At 41.9% G+C, this 24510-nt stretch overlaps 1 protein-coding gene across 2 annotated transcripts; it reads right to left on the reverse strand.

Annotated features, from left to right (window-relative positions):
- Positions 1–686: 686 nt before the first annotated feature.
- On the reverse strand, positions 687–22791 carry mafgb (v-maf avian musculoaponeurotic fibrosarcoma oncogene homolog Gb). 2 transcript variants are annotated; one of them, XM_083984589.1, is made up of 3 exons: positions 22664–22791; positions 7255–7320; positions 687–6551 (listed from the first exon to the last, which is right to left on the reverse strand). In XM_083984589.1, exons 2-3 carry the CDS (start codon positions 7288–7290, stop codon positions 6072–6074), a joined length of 516 nt encoding a protein of 171 aa, XP_083840715.1. In that variant the 5' UTR covers positions 7291–7320; positions 22664–22791; the 3' UTR covers positions 687–6071. The 2 variants fall into 2 exon arrangements, with proteins under 2 accessions (XP_083840715.1, XP_083840714.1); XM_083984588.1 differs by lacking the exon at positions 22664–22791 and adding an exon at positions 7458–7743.
- Positions 22792–24510: the final 1719 nt, after the last annotated feature.

The following is a 24510-nucleotide window of genomic DNA, read 5'->3' on the forward strand; positions in this document are numbered from 1 at the left end:
ATAGCACAGGTGAAACATCTTATGTGAATCATGACACTCTCTCACTAGCCTAATACAGCAATTAATACTGTTAATGGTTTCACCTGTGTTTGACAAATCAGCGTTTGCTGTAAAAGGTCTTAGTTGTGGCATAAAAAGAAACATTACCAGGCCTGCTGTGTAATAGGCCATATAAATCCCTATGTCTGTTGAGAGTAATATAGCCTACTGTATAGTCATTTTTCAACTTCCTCTATTTTCTTTCCAGTTTTTGATACACAGCTGCAGATGAATTGTTTGTGTGGCATCTGAACAAAAGGCTGTTGTGGTAATTGATACTTTTAATTTTTGTGCATAGGAAATGAGGACATGTTTCACTGAATGTGAATGATTCATATCTGTAAAAATTATGATTTAGTGAACGGGATACATCGACTGTCTGATGTTTGTTGTCTCACCCACCCCCATTGCAACACTATATTTGCATTGTATATTTCTTTCATGAAAAAAAGAATGAAAACTTTGAATGGCTATTATAAGATCGTGGATTATTAGCTGATAGGAGTAAGCTACTGGATTTTATATGCACTCTATATCTGAGTGACACACAACAGAATGAATATTTTCAGCTCAATGATGGTGAAAAACTACAGATGTCAAAAACAATTTCCATTTTCCTAATTACACAAGACACGCAAAAGATGTGGCATTTTAAAACATGTTTATTGGTCATATACAAAATAAAGTAAGCTGTTTATCAACAAACATACAGTATATACATCAATAAATTAAAAGATGCATCAGACCGATGATGAAACAGTTAATTTCATGATTACCAGTACCTTGTCATCATCACTTACATATCTACAAATTGCAAAAAAGTACAATAATTTAGTTGAAGATAAATACTTACAAAGACCGTCACATTTTAAGTATTTTCCCATAGAAAGTACTGTCGTAGAATAATTTATTACACCCCATACAGAAATATTACAAAACACAGAATTTCCTATTACAAGGGCTTCTCTTCTATAGCTTTAAACTGACCGTTATATACTTTTAGAAACACAAAAATATCCCAGCTCCTCAGAGCAACCTGGCCAAATGCTCACCAGCAGACACGTGTGGTGTGATGGGAAAAAGTGTTGAATAAGCCAGCTGGCTAACACTGGCACATTTACAGTAAATGTTGATTCACGTGCAATGTCCCGAAATGAATAAACTGAATAAAACTGAAATGAGATTAGAGATGGAGAAAAAAAGAGGGTTATGGTTAGGTTAATATAATGTGATACCTGAACTGTGGGTGTGATTTTTTTTTGTTATTTTGTTAGAGATTTAAAACATTTGATGAGGACAGGGGCAGCAGAGAGGAGAGAGTAACAGAAGGGGATGACAAAACAAACACTATTATTGGTGAAAAAGATCAAAAGAATCCTTGCTTCATTCACTCTCATCGATCAGCAGCGGAGGTGGGTTAAAGGACTTTCAGAGCCCGGTGGTGTGATTCACCAGACGGGAAAACAACTGACCGACTGCATACCGATTGGCCCCGTAGCAAGATAAGGAGTTAATGATTTGCATCTTCCAGAAGAATCAGATGTTTTGAAGAAGGGCTCGCTGAGTTCAGACACTTTGTAAAAAAAAGGGAGAGGATCAGTAGGGTGGGAAATGGGTAAGAGTTTTATCTGATGTGTCTCCACCACTCCTCTCTGCCTCTGTAAAATATTAATAGATGCGGTTTAGGAGTGGTTGCTTGCGTTTGTGATGAAATGCCTTTTCATAAGGAAGGTTTGACCTCTGTACAGGCAGCGGGAAAATAAGGTCAGCGTGCCTTACAAGCTCATAAACTCTGTTATGAAAAGCCACCAGGCTGAAGATCACTAAAGGTCACTATTGTCATCTGATCACGTCTGCCGTGCGAAAATTAGGATTAAACTACTGTAATGTTTCACCTCATTTCTCTCGAGACCCACCACGCTGCTTCACATAGGAGAAATACAATAAACCCAAAGGCATTTGAGTCTGGAAGACAAAAATAATCATATTGTAGGTCTGACTGGAGGCTTTGCATTAGCTACAGTGTATGTTGCATCCTGATTTCTTCTGAATTGGCAATAAATAATTTAAAAAATGATCTCATGTTTTCACAGTTAATTATTAAGTGACACCGGGAAAAAAGCAAGGTAAGCCACAACACTTAAGCCTGATTTAACAGAGACAAATTGGCGCCGGCATTTATAACTGAGAATACAATGCTAAACATTCTGCATATAAGCTCTTTAACCTTGTCACATCACACTGTACCTGCGATTATAAAAGAAGACAACTTGACACGACTACGATAGCATCACTCGTAGTGGCAGGAGTTCTAATTTTGCCTTACACAGTTTGCATAATTAGAGATGTCCATTTAACAGCAGCCACCATGTTGACACACTTATGTTTACACGATATGCATCCTTTTGGAACGAGAAGCATAAAAACACAAAGTAGGTGAAAACATATTGTCTGACAGTGGCACATACAGTATGCAGAGTTGAACAAGTTCCAGGTTTCATATTTTGCTTCAGATTGACACAGACCTAGTCGTCTTAGCACATAATGCTTCTTGCTATTTTATACCACGACCACACATACATACACACACAACAGGACTTGCTGGTAAAAAAACAAACAAGAAAAACAGAAAAACAACATTCAACAAGTAAATGTAAAGACAGATAGGAAGCAACAGAGAGAAAGAATATAACACAAAAATATCCAGTATGAAATAAAATAAGAGCATTCTGCCCATAAAAACAGGACAAATCTTTTTAAAATGTAAAGAGAAACATAAATACAATGGGCATGATACCTACAGTATATGTTTGTAGCTGAATATCACAGAGAATATTCCTGTGATAAGACATTTAAAAAATGTATTGGACATTTGATTTGACATTTGTAATTCTCTGGTTTCACGGTTGACTGAACGGTTATCATCGTAAAGATTATGGAGAAATAATATCAAACATCTCAAACCCATTCCCTTCCTATGCCTTTGTTCATTGTTCACCTGTTTGGATCCTATTTTATATTAATGTATATAGAGAAGGACACACCTTACTAATCTTAAGAACTGCACAGCAGTAGGCTAGATAACCTCTTTGTCTTCACAGTGGAAAAGTAGCGGTCCAGGTAAAAGGCTGCTTGTTCGTAATGTTTTTAACATTGTAAATTGCTTCTAGTTCAATAAATGACTCAATTTAAATCACGTTTTCCTTGTTTAAAAAATGTTTGAGGCAATTGTACTTGATAATGGTAAACCTCACTCTTTGACAGACAAACCATTAAATAGCAGAATAGATTTTCTTCACTTCATAAAACACCAAATACAATAACAAATGTGATTTCACTTCCCTGACACTTACAGTTCAAAAGCAAATAAAACAGGAACAACATTAAATATACAGAACTATATAAAATGTACACAGCAAAAACAAATTTATCACACACTACAAAAAATAACTTACTGAAGGAGTAGGGGTGATATACAGGCCCATTGCTGAGTTTCACATCTCTGTTACCAGATGTCCTGAATACACTAGTATGAAGCTTGTGAGGTTAACCATAACACTTCCTCATCTCATTGGTCATGTTATCTGCAATAATGACTTCTGAACACTGCAGGAACCAAAACACAGCCACAGCGGCCTGTCCAGAAGCACAGTGAGTGGCTCTGCCGCACAAGAACTTCCCAAAATTTACAAATAATTAGTGCAGATTACGAGTAGATTAACAAATGATCTAACATGTCTGCAGCGCTTGGAGCTGAATAACGGGGCCAGGAGGACAAAGATTTTAGGATTAGAGAAAGAGTGCAGTCACCAACGGTGTAATCACGCGCTTCGGCCTGAAACCAAACAAGAATCAAAGTCATATCCATGAAATAGTGAACATTATAGTTACCTCGTCACATACCTACACAGCACACCACACGCTAGTTCACGGTTACACACACGTGCCTAGTCACTAGAGAAAAAACAAAGCTATTCAGTAGTTAAGCCACTTTTGGTACAATTGCAAAATAGAGAGATACTGTATATCAAACAGATTTCGCTATACCTTTTTTTTTTCTTTTCTTTTTTTTTACAGGTCGTTACAAACAATGCAAAGATAATTGTCTTTATAAAACTCCAGACTCTACCATACATAGACAAAGATTCTTTGAGTATAGAACACCACATAAGACTACTTGTATGGTAAAGCTCATGTGAGACGACAGCCCATTTGTGTGACTGGAGATTCAGAGACGTGTGTGTGTGTTATCCTTGCTAGTTGACTGCACTGCCAGCGATCACATTTGCTCTTGCAAAGTGAGCTCTGTGGTTAAAAGCAAGAGGAATGCAACATAAACCACTTTGTTTTGGAGCAAAAAAATGTTGCTGTAGGTGTACTGTAATAACCTAGATTTCCAAGTCAGTCAAATTCATAAACAGACGAACCAAGTAAATGATATAAAACAGACAATTGGACTTTTCCTCATTAAAGAGAATTACCTTTCCAAAAAACAGTCTGTGCAATAAAAAAAGAGGATGAATCTGGGCTCCTGTTTGTTTTTTTTCCCTTTGAGCAAATGAACTGCCAAGTCACATAAATGGGTGTTATTAGTCTATTGTTATTAATCCTGCTGGCTACTACACGGTTCATACAACAATGCACAGCGAGAGTTAAATGCTGTCGATTCCTGATTGGTTAGTGTATCCCAATAAGCACAGGTATAAGCAAACAGCTCCACTGAATCTCCACCGTCCTTCCACAATTCCTCATGTCCTCTTGACTTCTTCTTGATGCGTAACATTAGGAGACCAAGGCACTTGCCCGTCCAAATTTCTCAAATATATATACTTTAGAGAGGAACTCAACAGACAGAAGACAACTGTATCTTAATCCAGCTCGAGTGTTCAAACGACCATTTCCCTGAAAATTCTCACCAACTGAGATAAGGTCACTGACTTTCAGTAACATTATCTCCTTTTTACTATTGTATGCTTCAATTTTTTTTTTTTTGGTAAATATCAATTGTCCTTTTCTCTCCTGATCCAGGAAGTACTGTATGTAATAATGGAAGCCAGTTGGAATTGAAAAAATGGAAGGACAGAGAAATAATACATAAGAGAGAGCGAGGGAGAGAGAGAGAGAGTCGGACATAGAAAGTGAAGAGACCGTAGAAAAAAATACAGCTAACTAAATATAGCAATACCAAAACGAACACGCGCCACAGAATTTCACAGAATTCCTGATATATAACAATTCACACACAGAGAATACACTTTGGACCTCATGTGAATGACAACACAGTACAAAACAGTAGAAATACAGTTACCACCATTGTGTAATATATATTTTTCTATAGTACTTTCTGAAAAAGTTCTTGGCTAGGTGGAGCAAGATGGGACTGCAGCCACAGAAATCAGCAGGTCACATGAAATCTTTGTGTATTGTTTTGGAACTCGGGGACCATTTGTAATCTATGTTTTATCATGGTTTGTTGGTTGTTGAGCTATCTGATTAATGTTAAGACATCTTGGTTCAGGCAAATGGCCACTTCAGATCTAGTGTCCAAATGTTGACAGGAGTATTTTGGGTGTGCAGGTCTCTAAATCAACCAATAATAAAACCTGACACTGAATATTTGGCTGTTTTAAATGGCAACTGAACAAAATCAGATGACTGTTACAAAGAATTTGTGTGTTTTTGTTGTTGTTTTTTCTTTTAGAATCATTTTCCAAACCAATTCTCAAATTGTCTGACTTCAAATCCAGGCTCTGAGTGACCATAGGGAACCCCGTCTGTCTGTCTGTCTGTGCTGTGCTAAATGATCATGCGCTGACCAGGACTTGCATCTTTTAGTCTCAATAGCTGTCCTCTGCTTCCATCCTTTCCTTCATCTGCACTGATCTGAGACCGGTGGACAGGAACATGCTGAGACAAAGCGATGGAGACCACTCAGCTGTTTGAAGCCAGTGCAGGTGGAGGACAGGGGAGCAGTGGAGAAGAAGAATGACTCTGATTCAGCTGAACTCCATCCTCATCTATCTTCCCCTCCCTCAAGACCGCGCATCTGTTTTTGACTTCACTATTGTAATCACGCTCGTCGCCGTCGCCACTTTGCCCGGTATGAGCGGGCCGATGACCGACGACGCCACCCCTCCTCCGCCCCCTGACCCCCTGACCCCCACCCCGACGGTGGGGCTGCGTGCCACAGTCCTGGCGAAGGTCTGTAACGCTTCGTACTTAGACCTCAGAGCGTCCAGCTCAACGCGCATGGAAGCGTTCTCGTTGGCCAGTTTGTCCACCTCCTGCTGCAGCTGGGCCTTCTGCTTCTCCAGCTCCTCCTTCTGGGTGACGCGCTTCACCCGGCAGCTCGCGGCGTAGCCCCTGTTCTTCAGGGTGCGCCGCCGCTGTTTCAGTTGCAGGATCTCATCTTTGGTGAGCCCTCGGAGGTGCTGGTTCAGCTCCCGCACTGACATGGTCACCAGCTCCTCGTCTGTGAGACTAGTGCCATTCTCCCCCGGCTCACGCTTCACCTAGAGGGAAAAGGAAAAAGAAGAAGAAGAAGAAGAAGAAGAGGGGGGGTGAGGCAGAGACGAGGCAACACTTCAGACACTGATAATTCAGTTTTAAAGGGATACGCCAACATTTTTTTTTCGTGTCTTGCCTCACTCCCGAGTCCATGACCAGCAGATAGACACCATCCTTTCGACTGTGCGTGCAGTAACAAGGGAGATACGGGCAGAGCTGGCGCACCGCTAATTAGCTTAAAATGCTGGAAGTGTATAGGTAGTGTTAGCCTGCCTCCTACCTGAGCTGAAATCAGCAGTCAGAAGCTGATTTCATTTTAGCTCTAAACTCTGTAAATATATCACTTTATCGACATTTCAAACATTTTTAGGCGAGAAAGTAGCTGTTTAGATCAGCAGTGTGTCGTTAATTTGTCTAAATACCAGCTGTTTACAATTTTGTTCGGACGAATTTGGTGCTACTCAAGCTAGCCGCTGTGACCAACGCACTTCCGGTTACTTTCACAAAATAAAACACCTGTTGCCCTTTACATACAGAAAACCATGATGACGATAGAATTTGTGCTTTTACTTTACTACTACCGTATCTCCCTTGTTACTGCACGTACAGTCGAAAGGATGGTGTCCATCTGCTTGTCATGGCCTCGGGAGTGAGGCAAGACACGAAATAAAAATGTTGGCGTATCCCTTTAATTGTGCACTCTCTCACCTTCAGGGCTTTATTTCCTTTGTTCGGCGTCGTCATGCCACAAGAGCCTTGCTCTTCTGAACAGACCTACAGAGACACAGGAGAGAACAGAGCATGAGCAAAAAACATAACAGAGTATTTACACTAAAAACAACCTTCAGCCTGTTTAAGAACAACCATAGCTCCTTGTAATCAATACAAAGTTACTAATCATAGATCAATACCTGGACCAGTGGAAACATTCCAAATCGAGACCTGCTGTTGGAGCACTGTTGTGTGAGCATGTTACAGTATTATGCATCAGTAGTTAGTACGTATCAGAGTGTATGAGTGAAAGTGACTCACAAAACTTTTCTTAGAATTTCCCTGACTTCCTGTTTCCTGGTGGTTACACTGACAGTGCCCACTACCTTTGTGTTGTTGAACTCTTATTGGCTGGCTTCAGGCCAATAGTAATGAAATGAGCGTGAAAGAAGAGGAAGTGGTAAAATCTGTGGGAAGAACTCCAGGGGAAAACCAACTGTTAGAGGCCTGACACACTCACACACACACACACACACACACACACACACACACACACACACACACACACACACACACACACACACACACACACACACACACACACACACACACACACACACACACACACACCTCAGACTGCAGCACAGAGACGGGAGCGTTGCAGAGAGACAGATATAGACGCCCCCCCCCCCTGCTTTAGACAAAAGAATGAATATTTAATAAGGGAGAATGACAGATAATATGATGTATACACATTTGCATCAACTGTGTTAACAAGGGACAAAAGGATGGAGACACAGCAGTGTGAATCAGAAGTCAACAAAGAGGGAGCGTGGAAGTGCAAAAGATGAGATCAGTCCTTAGAGCACGCAGCTCCACAGATGAGCATCTCCACCAGCGCTCAATGAGATGCTTTGTGTGGCGCATTGGTCTGGCTCTCATCTCTCAGAGTCAGACCTGTGTGTGTGTGTGTGTGTGTGTGTGTGTGTGTGTGTGTGTGTGTGTGTGTGTGTGTGTGTGCGATAAAGGACAGCTATTGTTGCTGTTGCTGAGCGATCATCATGAGACCAGTCATGATGACTCAGCAGATTCCTGATCCTCACCCCCCCATCCCCCTCATCCCCCCCATCTCTCTCTCCTGCCACGCAAATTTCTGCCCTCCTCTGTCACTTTCTATTTGAGGGTGTGCCCAAGAGGGAGGGATTGAGGGGGTTGGGAGAGAGAGGGAGGGGGAGGAGGGGGGGGTAACATGATGAGAATGTGCTTGCATGTGATTGGTGAAATGTGTTTGTCCTTAAAACATGAGGAAACCAAAAAAAAACAAAGGCTGTTCTCCGGCCAAACTGCTGCACCTGATACTGCTGAATCAGAAGTTTAGTTCAACTGACCCGCTGCACTGCAAAAACTCTTACCAAGAATATTTGTCTTATTTCTAATCAAATGTCATTTTTAGTCAAAACTAATCTCATTATACTTAAAATAAGACTCATCACATTTAAAAAGTAGCTTGTTTTTAGACACGTTTTATTTCTTTCAAGCATAATTTCACTTAAAATTAGTTGAAAAATCAGATAGTGGAGCAAGTTTTTCTTCCTTATTACAAGCACAAAAAACTTGCTTTCACTGGCAGATTTTTCAAATTTTTTCAAGTGAAAATTTGTTTGAAACAATTGGAAATTATCTAAAAACAAGTAAATTTTTAGGTGATGAGTCTTACTTTAAGTGGAAAGAGATTAGTTTTGAATAGAAATTAGACAAGAAATATGACAAATATTCTTGGAAAGATTTTGAGTTTTTGCAGACAGTCTGTTCTCTCCTCGTAATATATTTATACTCTAATTCCATACCAGGGCAAGTTTTAAAAAAGTAAGAGGCAGATTTTTTTTTTAATTTTGAGTTATATTTCTACATTCATTCACAAGACGTGTAATTTAGAAAAAAGCTCCTTGTTTGGGGAGGGGATGACATTGAAGTGACACGAGGTAATGTGTCTGTTCTTGTTCATTCTTATTCCTCTCTGTCAAAAGGCACCGAGTGCCAGTGAGCCTCCCCCACAATGCACCTCTGTCTGTCTGTCTGTCTGTCTGTCTGTGAGGGTGCGTGAGTGTTTGTACGTGCACTGCCACAAATCCTACAGTTATAAATAGCTGTAGATCAAAGAAAACCGTACCGACACACAAGCACATACGAGTAAATCGTGCATGCACGCAAAACACATCAAATGTGCAACTTAAAAATTCTGTTAAAAAATTCAGTGGAATGACGAAGAATAATGTGAGAAGGAGCGGCAGCGCGAGGTTTGAGGTTTTTCTATGATAGAGCAGTGGAAGTGCCTAATTCAGAGCGTTTAACTTCACTACCTCAAGCACGGCTTTAATGGGTTTGGGTCGGTCAATTATAAACACTCTTCATTTAAGCGTGTCTATAAAGAGCTTCTCCTGAGTGTCCTCCATCCTTGCGCACCACTGCACTCATGGTGTTGTTGGGATGCAGCCTCCCACAGCTGGAGGAGCATCTTCGCACAATAGATGGATCAAAGACACGAAGAGTGAGGGTGGATGTTGGGGGTGGGGGTAGAGTATAGCGAGGGGAGAGGGGGGAGTCAGTGAAAACAGAGGGGGCAAAAGGAGGTTGTTTTCCTGCCAGGCACTGGTTTATTTCCCAAGTGCCCAAACCCCAACCAACCCCAACCCCCCCCCCCCCAGCTCCATCTGCATACAAACAAAAAGCATATCAGCAAGCACATGCACATGCACACACATCCATACATCCCCCTGCCGCCATGCCAGGGGGGCATTATTAAACACACACGCAAAACGGTCGACTGCAAACACACAAATGTGCAATTGTAGTTGTGTTGAAAGTGATGATAAACAATGCATGATATGTACAGAGTGTGATGCATGCCTTGCTCAGAGGTTTGAGTCCATATTTGACAACACAATTAAAATTTGGGGGGTTTTGTTTTGTTGTTGTATCAGATAAAAGCAACCAGCATAAAGGCATTGCTGCAGGCGCACAAAAGGTATCTAGATCTGCTGGTGCAGCTCCTTTGTAGTCATTTTTGGTATCTCCAAATGCATTACTGTCTGCAGCTTGTAAATGTATTGGATAAAGACAAAAACATGCATCAGATTTAGATATGAACTACAGTAACTGGATGAGTTTCATCCATCCAAGTCACAATCATCATTTAAGGAAAATGTTTATCATCATTTTCAGCTAATTTGTCATTAGGATGTCTGGGTGGAATGAGACAGAATTGCAACATATTTGGTGCATGTCCTAGCCATGTCTCTCTTCCCTTGTCTTGTGACTGTCTCTATAATATTTGCCCAATAAATAGAATAATATATTATTTTTGTTTCAATGCACCAACTAATGCCATGTCATTTAAATCGTCTGAAAATTGTCCCAGAGCCGACATTAAGACATTCAGTTTGGTACATGTGAACTACCAAATGTGACTGAGAAAAGCAGCTCAAAGTCACATTCTGGGGACTGGAACCAGTGAACGTTTGGCATTTTATGCTAAAAGAAAATGACTGAGCTGATTGACATATCATCAAAATTCCTGTGAGTTAAAGGCATCCTGTGGCGTTTCTGACCTCTCATACTGCTAAGCCTCAACGTATACATGTGAACGTGGGCGATGCGATATTCAGTCCTGCCAGCTGTGTCCCATTATTCTGCTGACGGACAGACAGAGGGTGTAGGGAGCGTGGCATGAACCTCAGCAATGTACCAGTGAAGGAAGAGAAGACTTCATGCAAGTTAACACAACAACACTGGGTTCAAAATCTTCAAAAAGATTGGCACTGCATCTCTATAATGCATTATAACCACACTTATGAGTTACAATGCAGTTATAGCACTGTATAACTATAGTTATAAACACTCATAAATGATCATAAGGCATTATAACAATAAGTATAACACATTATAGAGCATTATAACTCTATTATAATACTTGACCTTATAAGCTGTTATAAAATGCTCTATAATGTGTTATGCTTATTGTTATAAAGCCTTATGATAATTTATGAGTGTTTATAATGATAGTTATACACGTTTATAACCCAATTATAACACATTATAACTATATTTATAATGTATTATCAATGTGGCATTGTCAGAGAGTTACTAACAATTATAACATATTATAATACCTGACATGATAAAATGCTTTATGATTATTGTTATAAAGCATTATGATAATTTATGAGTGTTTATAACTATAGTTATACAGTGCTATAACTACATTATAACTCATAAGTATGGTTATAATGCGTTATAGAAATAGGCATCAAATAAAGTGTTACCAAACGGTTAGCAAGGGACCAGAAGTCATGAAGTACTGTAATACTTGACCTTATAAGCTGTTATAAAATGCTCTATAATGTGTTATGCTTATTGTTATAACGCCTTATGATTTATAAGTGTTTATAATAATAGTTATACACGTTTATAAGCCAATTATAACACATTATAACTATATTTATAATGCATTATCAATGTGGCATTGTCAGAGAGTTACTAACAATTATAACGTTTTGTTTTGTTTTTTTGTTTTACAAGAACACTACAGTTTGTCTCTCCAACTACAGATGCACAAATCAGTGCATCTGCAGTGGCCTTAGTAGTATTAGTTGTGTACACTCTGAGAGCAGGGTTGTATATTAAGTTGAGGTCCTATTTCATCAAGGTTAGGTGACAAAGAAACTTGACTTACACCACAGCATAAAACTGCAGTAAACTAGTGTGTGTGTGTGTGTGTGTGTGTGTGTGTGTTCTCTGAGAGCTGGGGCCATGTGTAAGTCACCCAGGTTAAGGATCATCTGCTGAGCAAAGGCATCGCCATTCATCTTGGGGGCATACACAGCCAGACACACACACACACATACACACACACACAAGTGCCAGAGGTGTCCTTCCCATAATGCTTGCGGGGTGGTCGTTGCGGTGTGGTCAATGCCACAGCCACTGTTGCTACAACAGACAGCTTTTCTGCTGTGGCAGGCTGTATTTTTATGGAGCAACCGAAAGAACGCTGACGACTCAAGAGCAGAGCTGCTTACGGTTACAGTGGAGAATCAACACACACACACAAACACACACACACACACACACACACAGAGAGGACGGGACACGGAGACAGGGATGGAAGAGGAGGTGATAAGCAGTGGAAATGAGTAAAAAATATCGCTAGAGGAGAAGAAAAGATAAGAAAAGAGGAGAAAAGAGGGCGAGGAGTTGGTAAGATAGCAAGGTGAAGAAAGACTAGGTAAGAAAGGTGGAGGGGAGGGTGTGTGGGGGGGCTCGTGGTGGTGAAGGAGGACTGAAAGAATGCTGACGTCTCCAGAGCTGATTAGCGTTACAGCGGAGACATCACACCCACAGCCCAGAAAAATGCTGAGTATGGAGGGAGGACGGGGTGGGGAGTGCAAATGACAAGGGAGGAAGAAGAGAAGAAAAAGAGAGGCAAGTGAGTAGGGGGAATGAGGAGGAGGAGGAGGAGGAAGGGGGGCGGGGGGGTGTGTGTGGAGGGAGGTACACCGATGAGGAGGAACAGGACGAAGGGAGGGGGGGGGGGAGCAGAGACAGAAGAGGAGGAGGGGGTGGGAAAGTGTTTGAGTGAAAATGCATCCTCAACACATTTGTAAGAGCTTAGCTGTTGGGTGGGGGGGGGCGGAGGAGGAGGAGGAGGAGGAGGAGGAGGAGGGGGGTGGTGGTGGTGGTGGTGGGGGGGCCAAGGAGGGAGGAATGGATGGAGGGGGATTGGGGTTGAAAAAAAAAAGAAAAACCCTGAACTCAGCAACGACCACGACTAAAACCTCCAATTAGAAAAGTTCTGAAGCTGATCCAGTGCAATGAAACTACTGCTGAGCTGACCACCTCCCTCTCTCTCTGCCCCGCAACCTTCTGCTCACACACACACACACACACACACACACACACACACACACACACACACACACACACACACACACACACACACACACACACACACACACACACACACACACACACACACACACACACACACACACACACACACACACACACACCCTGTCCTGTCGACAAATCAAGTCCTGACATTTATTTTTTTTAATATACTGAGAGTAACTGCTATGAAGCAGGTGGCCAAAGCATGGAAACTATCAAATACACCCAACTGGTTAACAGCAGAACAAAGTTTAGAGATGGAAAGACTAACTTTTATAAATAGGGAACAAAAAAAAAAAACATATTTGGAATAAGCTACACAGTAAAGAAAGGCTGATAAAAACTGTGGAAATATTGAATCAAATTAAGGAGATGAACTAAATGGTCATGCATACATAAACCACCTCATATTTTCCCATTAGTTTATTTTAGTTTGTTCTGTTATATTATTATTTATGTAGTTATTATTATTATTATTATTATTAGTTTCTTTTTTTCCTATTCTTTGAGATCCTCATTTGGGAAATACAAGTTTGCCTCGTCTATATGTTTGTCTGTTAACTTTATGGTTTGTTATTTACTTTGTATACCTGGAAAAAAAGGGGGGGAAAATGCAAGGTACAATATTGCAAAGAAAATGAAATGACTGATTATGTATGTGAAGATTGATGCCTTGCAATAAAGTATTAAAAAAAAGACAAATCAAGTGGTGGAGAAGGGATGAAACCAGGAGGCAGAAGGTGAGCTCAGTGATCATAGGACTTATAGAGATGGATGAAAGAGCACAGGAAACAGCACAAGACATAGAGCAGGACTCCTTTCTCTTCATTCAGTGCAGACAAACAGGATGACAAACTGTGTATGTGTGTGTGTGTGTGCATGTGTGTGTGTGCGGGCTCAGACAGAGCTCTAATTAATCCTGTTTGAGAGAACCTTTTGCTCCGGCCACCGCCGCCGCCACGCAGACAGGAATTTCTTAGAAAGAGACTTCCTACTTAAAAGCTGGTGACACGCTGCACCGACACACACACACACACACACACATAAAGGAAAAAAATAAATAGCCAGATTAGGCGCTTCAAAAATGACCCGGGGGCTGGTGTGTGTGGGTGTAGACATACGCGAGCATAAACAAGGCAGCGTACAGTCAGGATGATCAAGAATAGATGGTAAGAGTCACACAAGTCATTTGTGATGCAGTGGCAAGTCTGTCTTTATTGAATAATCCCCACCATAACAACTGCCTTAACTGTGCCTCCTCCCTCAGGCAACTCTCGGAGCAATAATGAAGAACACAAAGGATGGCAGCCAGAGAGAGAGAGAGAGAGAGAGGCAGCGAAGAAGACACATGTTAGGACAGAGCGGACATGATGGAAAGGCACAAAGAGAGCAGAATGTAAGGAGTGTGAATTAAAACCTCAGGGAGGAGCCACAAAACTCAGCTCCTGGCTGCTGTCCAGTCCACCTCGCTTTTGTTTTCAAAAAAAAAGAAGGCAGCAGTGCCTGAACTCATTGATCTAACTGTGGGCCCATGGGTGCTGAGGGAGTTGGTAAATAATTAACAACGAGCACTGTGCGGAGGCTAATTGAGAATTAGGAATCAGATCGGCGATAATGGCAACCTGTGTGTGGAAGGAGGGGGAGCAGAGATACAGGACCATGGAGAGAGGGTGAGAGAAGAGAACACACCGGTTTGAGCTGTGTGTGGTGCGCACATGTGTCTGTGTGGAGAGAGAGAGAGCAGGAAGCTATTAACTGGGAGGTATGCAGAGCGTGAAATAAGCATGATAACACAGACAGAGGAGACGAGGAAAACACAGGGAGAAGAGAAGGAGAAGACGAGTCTGCTGCCTCATATACATATTATAATATATGGAGAGGGAAGAGCGATCACTTTCACACTTTTCTGAGAGTTCAAAAAGGGTATTGTGTGTATCTGTTTCTGTGTGTGTGTGCTGCTTAAGTGTGCGCGAGACAGTGTTTGTGCAAGTGTGTTATTAAAGGCGAGAAAAAGTCCTGGCGTCGACACGTTTTTCCCATTCCAGGTAGTAAGTCGGAGTGTGATGACAAATTTCCCAACACAAGCAAAAAAAAACTGCACTGTCAGGCAATTGAGCTCTGGCTCCTTTTTTTTTTCATCGTGTTTTTTTTTTTCTCCTTTTGAAGAGGAGGGAATGCATGTACCGTAGGTTAAGTTGGTTCTCTCTTTTGTGTGTGCGTGGGGATAACAAACAGAGGGCTGCGAGGGAGACAGGAATAAGTTAAACGACATGTTAAGTTTATTTCCCCCGGACGCAGCACATCCCCCGGTCAGCAGTACTAACCTGAGACAAAGAGAAAGTTTGAGTGCAACAGCAAGGTAAGCATGGTGGGGTTGCATTCATCATTACCAGTCACGTTAATGAGGACGTGTCGACAGAGGCTTCGTGGCCGATACATAACATCAGGAGGTGATGTGTCATGGAGAGCAGTGGCATTTTGCACCGGGACGCTCCTGATGGAGCTTTTAAAGGTATAATATGTAGGAATTCCCCCCATCTAGCGGTGCGGTTGCATATCTGAACGTATTCTTGATGTTGCATTCACGTGAAATCGGGCAGACGTCAGACAGACAACAGCCGCTGCATGTAACAGGATAAACAAGCCTCTATGTAAACAAGTGGTCCGCCAGCACGAGGCAAAACAATACAGGCGTGGCAATATGTTGTCATGGTGATGTCGTATTGTTGACCCACATTTTACCGTCTTTCTCTCGTGGAGTAAAATGGCATCTGGTTGGTTTGAAAACTTTCTCCCCGAGCCGACAGCTCCGCTGAGTTTCCGTGGTTACCTACGGTCACACAAAAATGGCGATGCAACATGGCCGCCTCGGTTCGGTGCGTCACCCACTTATGTATTTGTAACGACTTAACAACTCATTCTAAGGTACAAGAAAGCTTTCATTTGTATGCGGGTGTGATTCGACTTCAGTGAATATTTATGAAAGACATATTTGATTTTTGCTAATAAAAAGCCAAATAAGTTACATACTGGGGCTTTAAGGTTTCCTGTTTGGGCCTCACACTCAAACCCACACACAGGTATAGGTGTGTGCATGTGCACGTGTCTACTGTATGTGATGCCAATTTAGTTAGTATAGTTTTATCAAATCAAATCAAACTTTATTTCTAAAGCACTTTTCATACAAGCTACGGCTCATGCTGCAAACCTAAAGTTTATACCGTGAGCAAGACTTTCCCCTATACCTTCGACAGTTCACGTAGTGTTTGTGCATCATCTAGATGTACTTCTTCTTCTTCATCGTACAATGCCATAGCAACATAGTGGAAATCTGAATGCAACTCATTTTTCACTCGGATGGTACATTGAGCAAATCCTGTTTTATGTTTTCCAGCTTTTGATATTCAGTTCATCATCAAAGTTGTTATTTCATCAAAAAGACCCCAAATTCACTGATTCCAGCTTTTATGGAGTTAAAGTTTCTTTGTTGTCTCTGATGGCAACTTGGACCTATGACGGCTTTGGACTGTTGGCCAGGCAAAACAAGACATTTGGTAGGTGTGATGTAAAGTTTTATGGCACTTTCTGACATTTTCACAAACTTAATCTGCAATTAATCAACAATGAAAATAATTGTTAGTTGTAAACTTTGCGCACAAAGACATGGGATGAGTGAATAAAAATGCGCCTTTGAGATGTTAATACAAGGATGAAAAGGGGAAGGCAGAGCAACATGTGGTGCTACACAACTAAATCTCATCAGGTGTCGTCGTTAAAAATGGTTAATAAGAAAAACCTGACAGCACATGTAATACCCCTCACATCAGTTCAGAGCAGGTCTGATGTGTTGCTACTTTCCAAAGTAGACTTTCATGTGAACAGAGATATTAAAACTCTGTGGAAACCTGTCATTGCACAGGAATAATTTTATGCCACAGGTGAAAGCAAAGAGCTGGCGCTCCATTTGAGGCCCACTCATATCTTTGTTCCCCCTCTTTACTCCTTGGCATTGATCCACACTTTGTGTGTGTGTTTTTTTAAAGGTTCAGAAACTCATACCACAATCCTGGGATCGTCACACTGCAGTTAAAAAATGCGGCAAGTTGGCGCATAAAATGATGCAACTGGTAGACAACCTCTGGTACGGATGTTCCTGTTACCAGGGCCTTGCATCTCCACAGCTACACGCCATGCTCAATATCTCAGCCCTGCATGCAAAACAAAATCCTGGCTATGGTATGTGGACTGTGTGAGTGTGTGTGTGTGTGTGTGTGTATGTGTGGCACAGAGTGGTCTCCTTTAACTGGAGTCTTCTCAAAAAGCTCTGCAACAAACCCACTGGTCCTTGGAGGGAAAATATGAGAGTTTGTTTCAAATAGTGACCCAATGATACAGAGGATCATCTGGGTATTTGAACACACCACAGCTGTTACAGGACAGACAGACGGTCAGATCACTAATGTGAGGCACTTAGACTGAACTTCAACTTGTTTTCTATTTCCTAATCCCTTTGACTTCTTGTGCATGTTGCAATGGGATTTATCTTTGATTTCATACATTTTCCGGTTCTCCGGGAGGTTATGTAAATAAGGAGTCAAGACACTTGTGGAGGGATGGTACGTTGAACGAACACACACACAAACAGGCACACGCGCAAATACACACACACGCGCGCACACACACAAACTCAAAATAACACAAGGACAAGCAGCACACTCACACAGAAGCAGAAAAAAACAGTGGAGCACAGCAATGATTATGCACCAGATCTGCTTACACCATATTTCATCATTACTGTGGAGAAAAAACACTCAACTATTGATCTGCCCCAGTGCTTCCTTTTCTCTCTGCCTCTCTCTCTCTCACCCACTCTCTAATTCCATCTTTTATTCCTGCTTTTACTTCCCTCTTTTTTTTTTTTTTACTTCTCTCTCACTCTCAGAAATTTGCAAGCATAACAAGACTTCATCAGAAATGGATCCCAGTAGTAAACAAGATCATAAACACGCAGACACCACTTAGAAATGATCTCCCCGACATTAACTCTCTTACGCGTACACAAACACAGACACACGAGACGGACATAACATTGGGAACACCTGTGCAATCAAATGCAATCCAGTGCTATGGCTGTGCAATAAACGCTGCCATTGTGAATCTTCGTATTTAATATAATCCAAGAGCTGGGGAGGATTTTGAAACAACACAAGAACATATTGTAATACAACACCAAAACATGATTAACTATTAACCTCCACCTCAGGATTACAGACTTGAATAAACACATCATTGACACTTTAGGCTGTGTATTGAACCTTAATGTTTTGCTACAAACCACAATGTTAGTTTGCAGTAATGTTCAGTTTCTTTCATGTTGTTTATGTCTTTATTAGACATTCCCTTGAATTTTTCTAATATTAGATGTGTCTTATTTTTGCACGAGTGGTCTGCTTCAAGACAAAATCCACACTGATGTATTTTGCATAATCATATTTTTATATAAGATGTCAAATAAAATATAGTTATACTATGTGTATAAGTAACAAAACTCTTATTAGCACACTATTGTCAAAACGTAGCCCTGTCTTAGCGGCATGCAATCAGTAAGACAGGAGATCATTATTACCACCAGCCTTTCCTTGTAAACCTAAATTCAGACCAAAAGTTTTTAAAACAATAGTGCATCGATAATAACATGAACAGGATTGCAACTAATGATTATTTTCATTTGTGATATATTTTAAGATTACTTTCTATAGGGGCGGAATTTAACTCACTTTGTAGAGCTGCCGCCCTACGTTGAGGCTATAGTCCTCACTGCAGGCGGCCCCGGTTCGAATCCCGCATTGGGGCGGCCCTTTCCTGCATGTCATTCCCCCTCTCTGCCTCCCCATTTCCTTTCTCTCTCTCGACTGTGCTATCAATTAAGGCATTAAAAGCCCCAAAAATATACTTTTAAAAAAAAGATTACTTTCTATAAATGTGAAAAAATGTGAAAAATGCCCTTTACTACTTCTAGGTCATCTGTGCAACCGTCTAAATAGAGACATAAAACAGGAACAAATTTGGAGGATGGAACTTGTAATATTTGGAAATGTTAAAAACTTAAATGGCTGTTCACCGATGAGAACTGTTACCAATTGATTTACTAATCAATTAATCAACTACTGATTTAACTGTCAATGTAAGTCTCTTTCCTCTGGAATAAACACCTGTCTTAAAGCTTAGCTCCTGTCCCTTCGTTCCTTCCTCACATAGCCAGAGGAAGTTTTACACAGTGTTTCATCAACTTGACCCATGCACAGGCAGGGAATCAAACAAGTTTATATGAGCACACACACACACACACACACACACACACACACATACAGAAGCCTCGGGTCGACACTGAAAAGGGATGGAAACAAATCAACTGCCAAGTGCAAAATGTTGTAATGGCCAACTGGTAGTAATACCACTTCCCATTGCTACTTTCTACATCTCCCAAATTCAAAGAACTCACACTATGCACTGTTTCCTTTTCGCGCACACACACGCACACACACACACACACACACACACACACACACACACACACACACACACACACACACACACACACACACACACACACACACACACACACACACACACACACACACACACACACACACACACACATAACCCCTACAGCAACTGGATCTTAGCATCTTATAGGTGTTTTTATATCTCCTACTCCCTCTGCACACACACTCACACACACACATGCACACGACAAGGCAAAGAAACTAGCTGTGGTAAGTAACAAGTGAAAACGCCATCTGTCAAGCGAGAGCGCATTTGCTTCGCCTCAGCATTTTCAGGGGAATGCCTTGAAGACAAAAAGGTCCTTGTTCTCAATCTCTCCGCAAATCCCATCTCTCATTCTTCCTCCCTCTTCCTTCATCCCCCTTGCTCTGCGCGCCTTGCCGCTCCGCCACCATCAGCAAAGTTGCACACATAAGCATTGGTCAGCGTTCAATTACCATGAACACCAGGGAAGTGGGGAAAGTACTTGACAGAGAAATGCACTTCAAGCACTGATTAAATACTGATACCAAGTATAAAAAGCTTAGCCCCTAGGTTGTGTGTGTGCATACACGCAATGAGAAAAGGAAATGGGAAAAGTGTGTGTGTGTGTATGAGAGAGAGGGAGAAAGACAGTAAGGGGGGGTTGGGGTGCTCTTCTCTCCAATACTGATACAACTGTTTCATCATTATGACCCTCTATTACAGTACTTGCCAACTTGCTTACTACATACTTTTGATACACTCCGCAGAGTGCTGACTCTAACTAAAGCTGCTGTTATGGAGTCATTAGGGGGTGAAGTTTCTGTTTTTCTTGTGCCCACAGAGCTTCCCTATTACTCTTCTGTGTTTAAGAGTTGCACTGCTCATATGGGTTGCTACCAGGCAGCTGATAATAACGGCCCATCTTCAAGAGATCAATCAGAGGAGATTCTTTTGCAAGGCATTATATATAGTTCATTGAGGTGTTTTTTCTTTCTTTTTTTTTAGCACAAGCCTGTGTGCAGCCAGTCAATGTCCAACATTAACTGCCATGGGGATGTGTCCTTCCCTCCAGCATCTATTTGTTTTTGACCACATTTACTCAATTATATTCATGCACACGGTGGACTTTTCATGTGCAAACTAAATAAATAAAAAGTGAGCGAGGTCACCGCACAGCATCATGGGGCAGCAGGTACCACTGGTTGTTTGTGACTGTGTGAGATTGTTTTTGTTCCAGTTATACCACAAAAGTTAGAAAAAGAAAAAAAAACAGGTTAATAAATAAATAATTTAATTTAGTGCGCGTGTTATTTATCATGCCTGTGTGCAACATTGTTCCCATGTGCTTTAAATCCACTGACTGACAATTAATTTGAATAAGCAAAAACCTCACGGGGGGAAAAACCGAACATATTTATCATTAGTCACATTTTAAACACTCATTTCTCAAGCCCACATGTCCTCTAATTATCCAAGAGACGCGTCAACATCCACTACATGACCGGGCCTATTAATTTCAGAGCCAAGCCCCCAGTATAAACCGAGCTCTTCCTTCCCTCTCGCCAGACCTTTGTCCGCCTGCCTGCCTGCCGCCGGTGCCATGTTGTTGCCATGGCTCCCTCATGCCTCCGCTCTGCTCGCGCAAATGTTGAGAAATAACAACGTTGTGATGAATCAGCATCTCTGTCGCGAGCGCAGCCGGTGTACGACAAGGCTCGCCAGGAAATAGACCGAATATCTCCCGTGTACACACGACAGAGCAACTCCCTCAGACATAAATAAAACAAATGTACAACCTAATGTCAGTAGATGCACATGAACCGGAGGCCCGTCGGAAGAACGGCGGCTGACACAAAGCAAATGTCACAACAGTGGCTCCGGCGGAGTCACCGCCGACCGGTGTCCTCTCACCGGCAGCCAGGACGTGTTCAGCGGCGAACCGCCGGACGTTTGACACTTACAACACAATGACAATCCGGGCTGTTTGTTGTTGTCGCTGCCCCCACCTTTTTTTCATATTTTTTTTTACTAATGTCACACGGCCAACTAAGCAAGCAGCGCGTAGACGAAAGGTTACCCCGGGAGTCACAACACCCGCAAACAAAAAAACATATAAAAAACCAAGCAAACCTAAGAAAAGCTGGCTGTCCATCTTACCTGTGCAGCAGCAGCAGCAGCAGCAGCAGCGACAGACAACAGTCGGTGAGCAGGTCGCTCCAGTCCGAGCCCACCGCTGCCGCTTCAGCACCCGAGGAGAGGACAGTCGGAGGAGCTAACGCTGAGGGTAGGATGTGTTGTTTTCCAGGGTTTCCGCCGTCCTAAGTTGTTACTCTACGTTCACATTAGTCCCCTAGCCCCTCTCTTTCACCTTTCTAAACATTTAGTCATTCAGTCGGTAGAAAACCAGGGAATCCCCCGGCGCACCAGCGGCACAGGACGCGGACTCGCTCTCGAACTCCCCGCGCGGTCTCTAATTCCGACACATGGCTTCTCTTTAAGCCTGACAGCCCCACACAGCGTAACGTACAGTACACCCCCTTTGTCTCTGCTCTTACGAAACAGCCGGCTGATCGGTCGGCGTGGCGGTCGAGCGACCGACCCGGTGTCGGTTGGAGCATGTACGGGGCTGGATGACGACCGGTTCGTGATGATTCAGCACTACCGGGCTGCTGCCCTTTAAACGGCAGCGGCACCGCTGCCAGTTCGGCTGAACAGGACAGTTACTGTAGGTCTACCGCTGCTGCTGCTGCTGCGGCGGCGGCGGCAGCGGCAACGCACCGGGACAAGCGGCAAAATAAGTGCGACCGCACTTGGCGGCGACAACAGCATGGCAGCGGCGCTGGCCGTGCACACTCAGCAAAACAGCAGGGCTATATTCAGCAGTTTTAAAGAAAGAATTTCAGTTTTGATTTAGACCAAGCTGACTCACCAGAAGTCAAACCGGCGCGCCTTTCGCCCACCGCACCTTCGGAAGGTTGGGGTTCGCCGATGGTTGGTCGACCCGGTGTGGAGGAGAGACAGTTGGAGAAATGTTTTTTTTCCGCTCACGCCTTCTCGCAGGTCTCTATATCCACTCCTTTATGGTCGGAGGCGCCAGACGTCAAATGATGTTTGGATCACATGGTTTCATTCATGAAGGATCTACGCAACCCGCATTTAAAGAGACATGAGACACTACTACTGTGTGATGGACTGTTCTCACAACAGTCAGAGTGGAAAGTGTGACAAGGCAGCCCCACCTCTGTGCAAATGTCTATACTTAGAGCGAACATTTGAAGCACTGATTGGCTCCAACAACTGTACACAGTGAAGTAAATAAAAGTTTTTTTAAAACAAATAAAAATGAAAACGATGCCATCAGTTTTACAATTTTTTAATTTTGTTTTTGATTAAATATGACATCAAAGTTTGAGAAAATGTGGTAGGCCTACATTTCTCTCCACATGGAGTTTTTTTTGTTTTTTTTTTGTTATTGTTGTGATGGAATTGCACTTGTCTATAAAACCGAGATGCTCAAAGAAAGTGAAAAACAGACACCAAAAAAGAAGCAAGGGCATAGCCTACACTTGCAGGCCCTCTTGCTTAGGCTTTTTACCCATGTTGCAGAAAACATCCAACTGACACGTAGATTCCTATCACTGTATCACTTCCCCTAAAAGAAGGACATGAAATGGCAGTATCAAAAACCATGAGTTCCTGACTCAGGTTACACAGAACAAACCGTCACTCGTCGTCAGGTTCACAAAAACTGCACCAAATAAAATGTTGACATTCTCCTTGACCCCCCCCCCCCCCCCCCCCCCCCAACCTTATAGGCTATATATCATTTTAACATTTGCAATTAACATATCCATTCTTTGTTAATCCTGTGTTTTTGCAGCAAACTGCAGCTATTTTTGTCTGATAGCTGCCTAGCATCTTTAGTGGAAAAACAAAATTAATGTAGCACCACTGATGTTGAGAAACTGATCACAAATCATACACCACCCATATACTGATATACTATTACATTAAAAACAGCTGTTAATCAATATTCCATTTCCACTGCTGTAAAACGTAACTATCACTTTCCATTCAAGATAAGAAAGCACTCAACCGATATTAGCAGCCTATTTACAGATAATGCCACTCCACTCCACACTAGAAATAGGTGGTTTTACATATTCAGTGACTGATATTTACTCTTGGACGTCCATTGGCCTTTGAGGAGTCACAGGAAATTTCTGCCAGGCTGCTGAAAGTAAAGATTAATTTTGAAATATCACTTGAACTTGGATTGGGTTTTTTTTTTCTTACAAAATGACTAATACAGAAATTAAATATCATACAGCAGGTTAGGTCAGTTTAGTATTAGATTCAAAACAGTATTTCCAGGATAAATTAATTGTAATTCCCCTCTGAAAAACATCTATTAAAAGGAATAACTTTTTCATTCTGAAAGAGCTCCAGACATTTTAGCAGCATAAACTGAGTTTATGAGTGTAAGTGTTGAGGGATGGCTAACATCCTGCAGTTGCTGAGGGAATATATCACACATTTATATACAGTAAATGGTCCTAAAATTGTGATACACTTGAGTCCATCACTTTGCATTTAGTTGTATTATGCCACCATTTTTCACAGGCAAAGACTGTGATTTTTACTCTACAACACTAATCTGACACAATCAGTTGTAGAGGCTCTGATTATTCACACATAAAACCAGCGAATAACAAGTAAATGAAGTGACTTGTGTGTCATTTGGAATGGAAAGTAACCAAGTTGGTACTTCTGAGT

Source organism: Trachurus trachurus, assembly GCF_905171665.1.
Source record: "Trachurus trachurus genome assembly, chromosome: 1".
In the NCBI taxonomy this organism is placed as follows: Eukaryota; Metazoa; Chordata; class Actinopteri; order Carangiformes; family Carangidae; genus Trachurus; species Trachurus trachurus.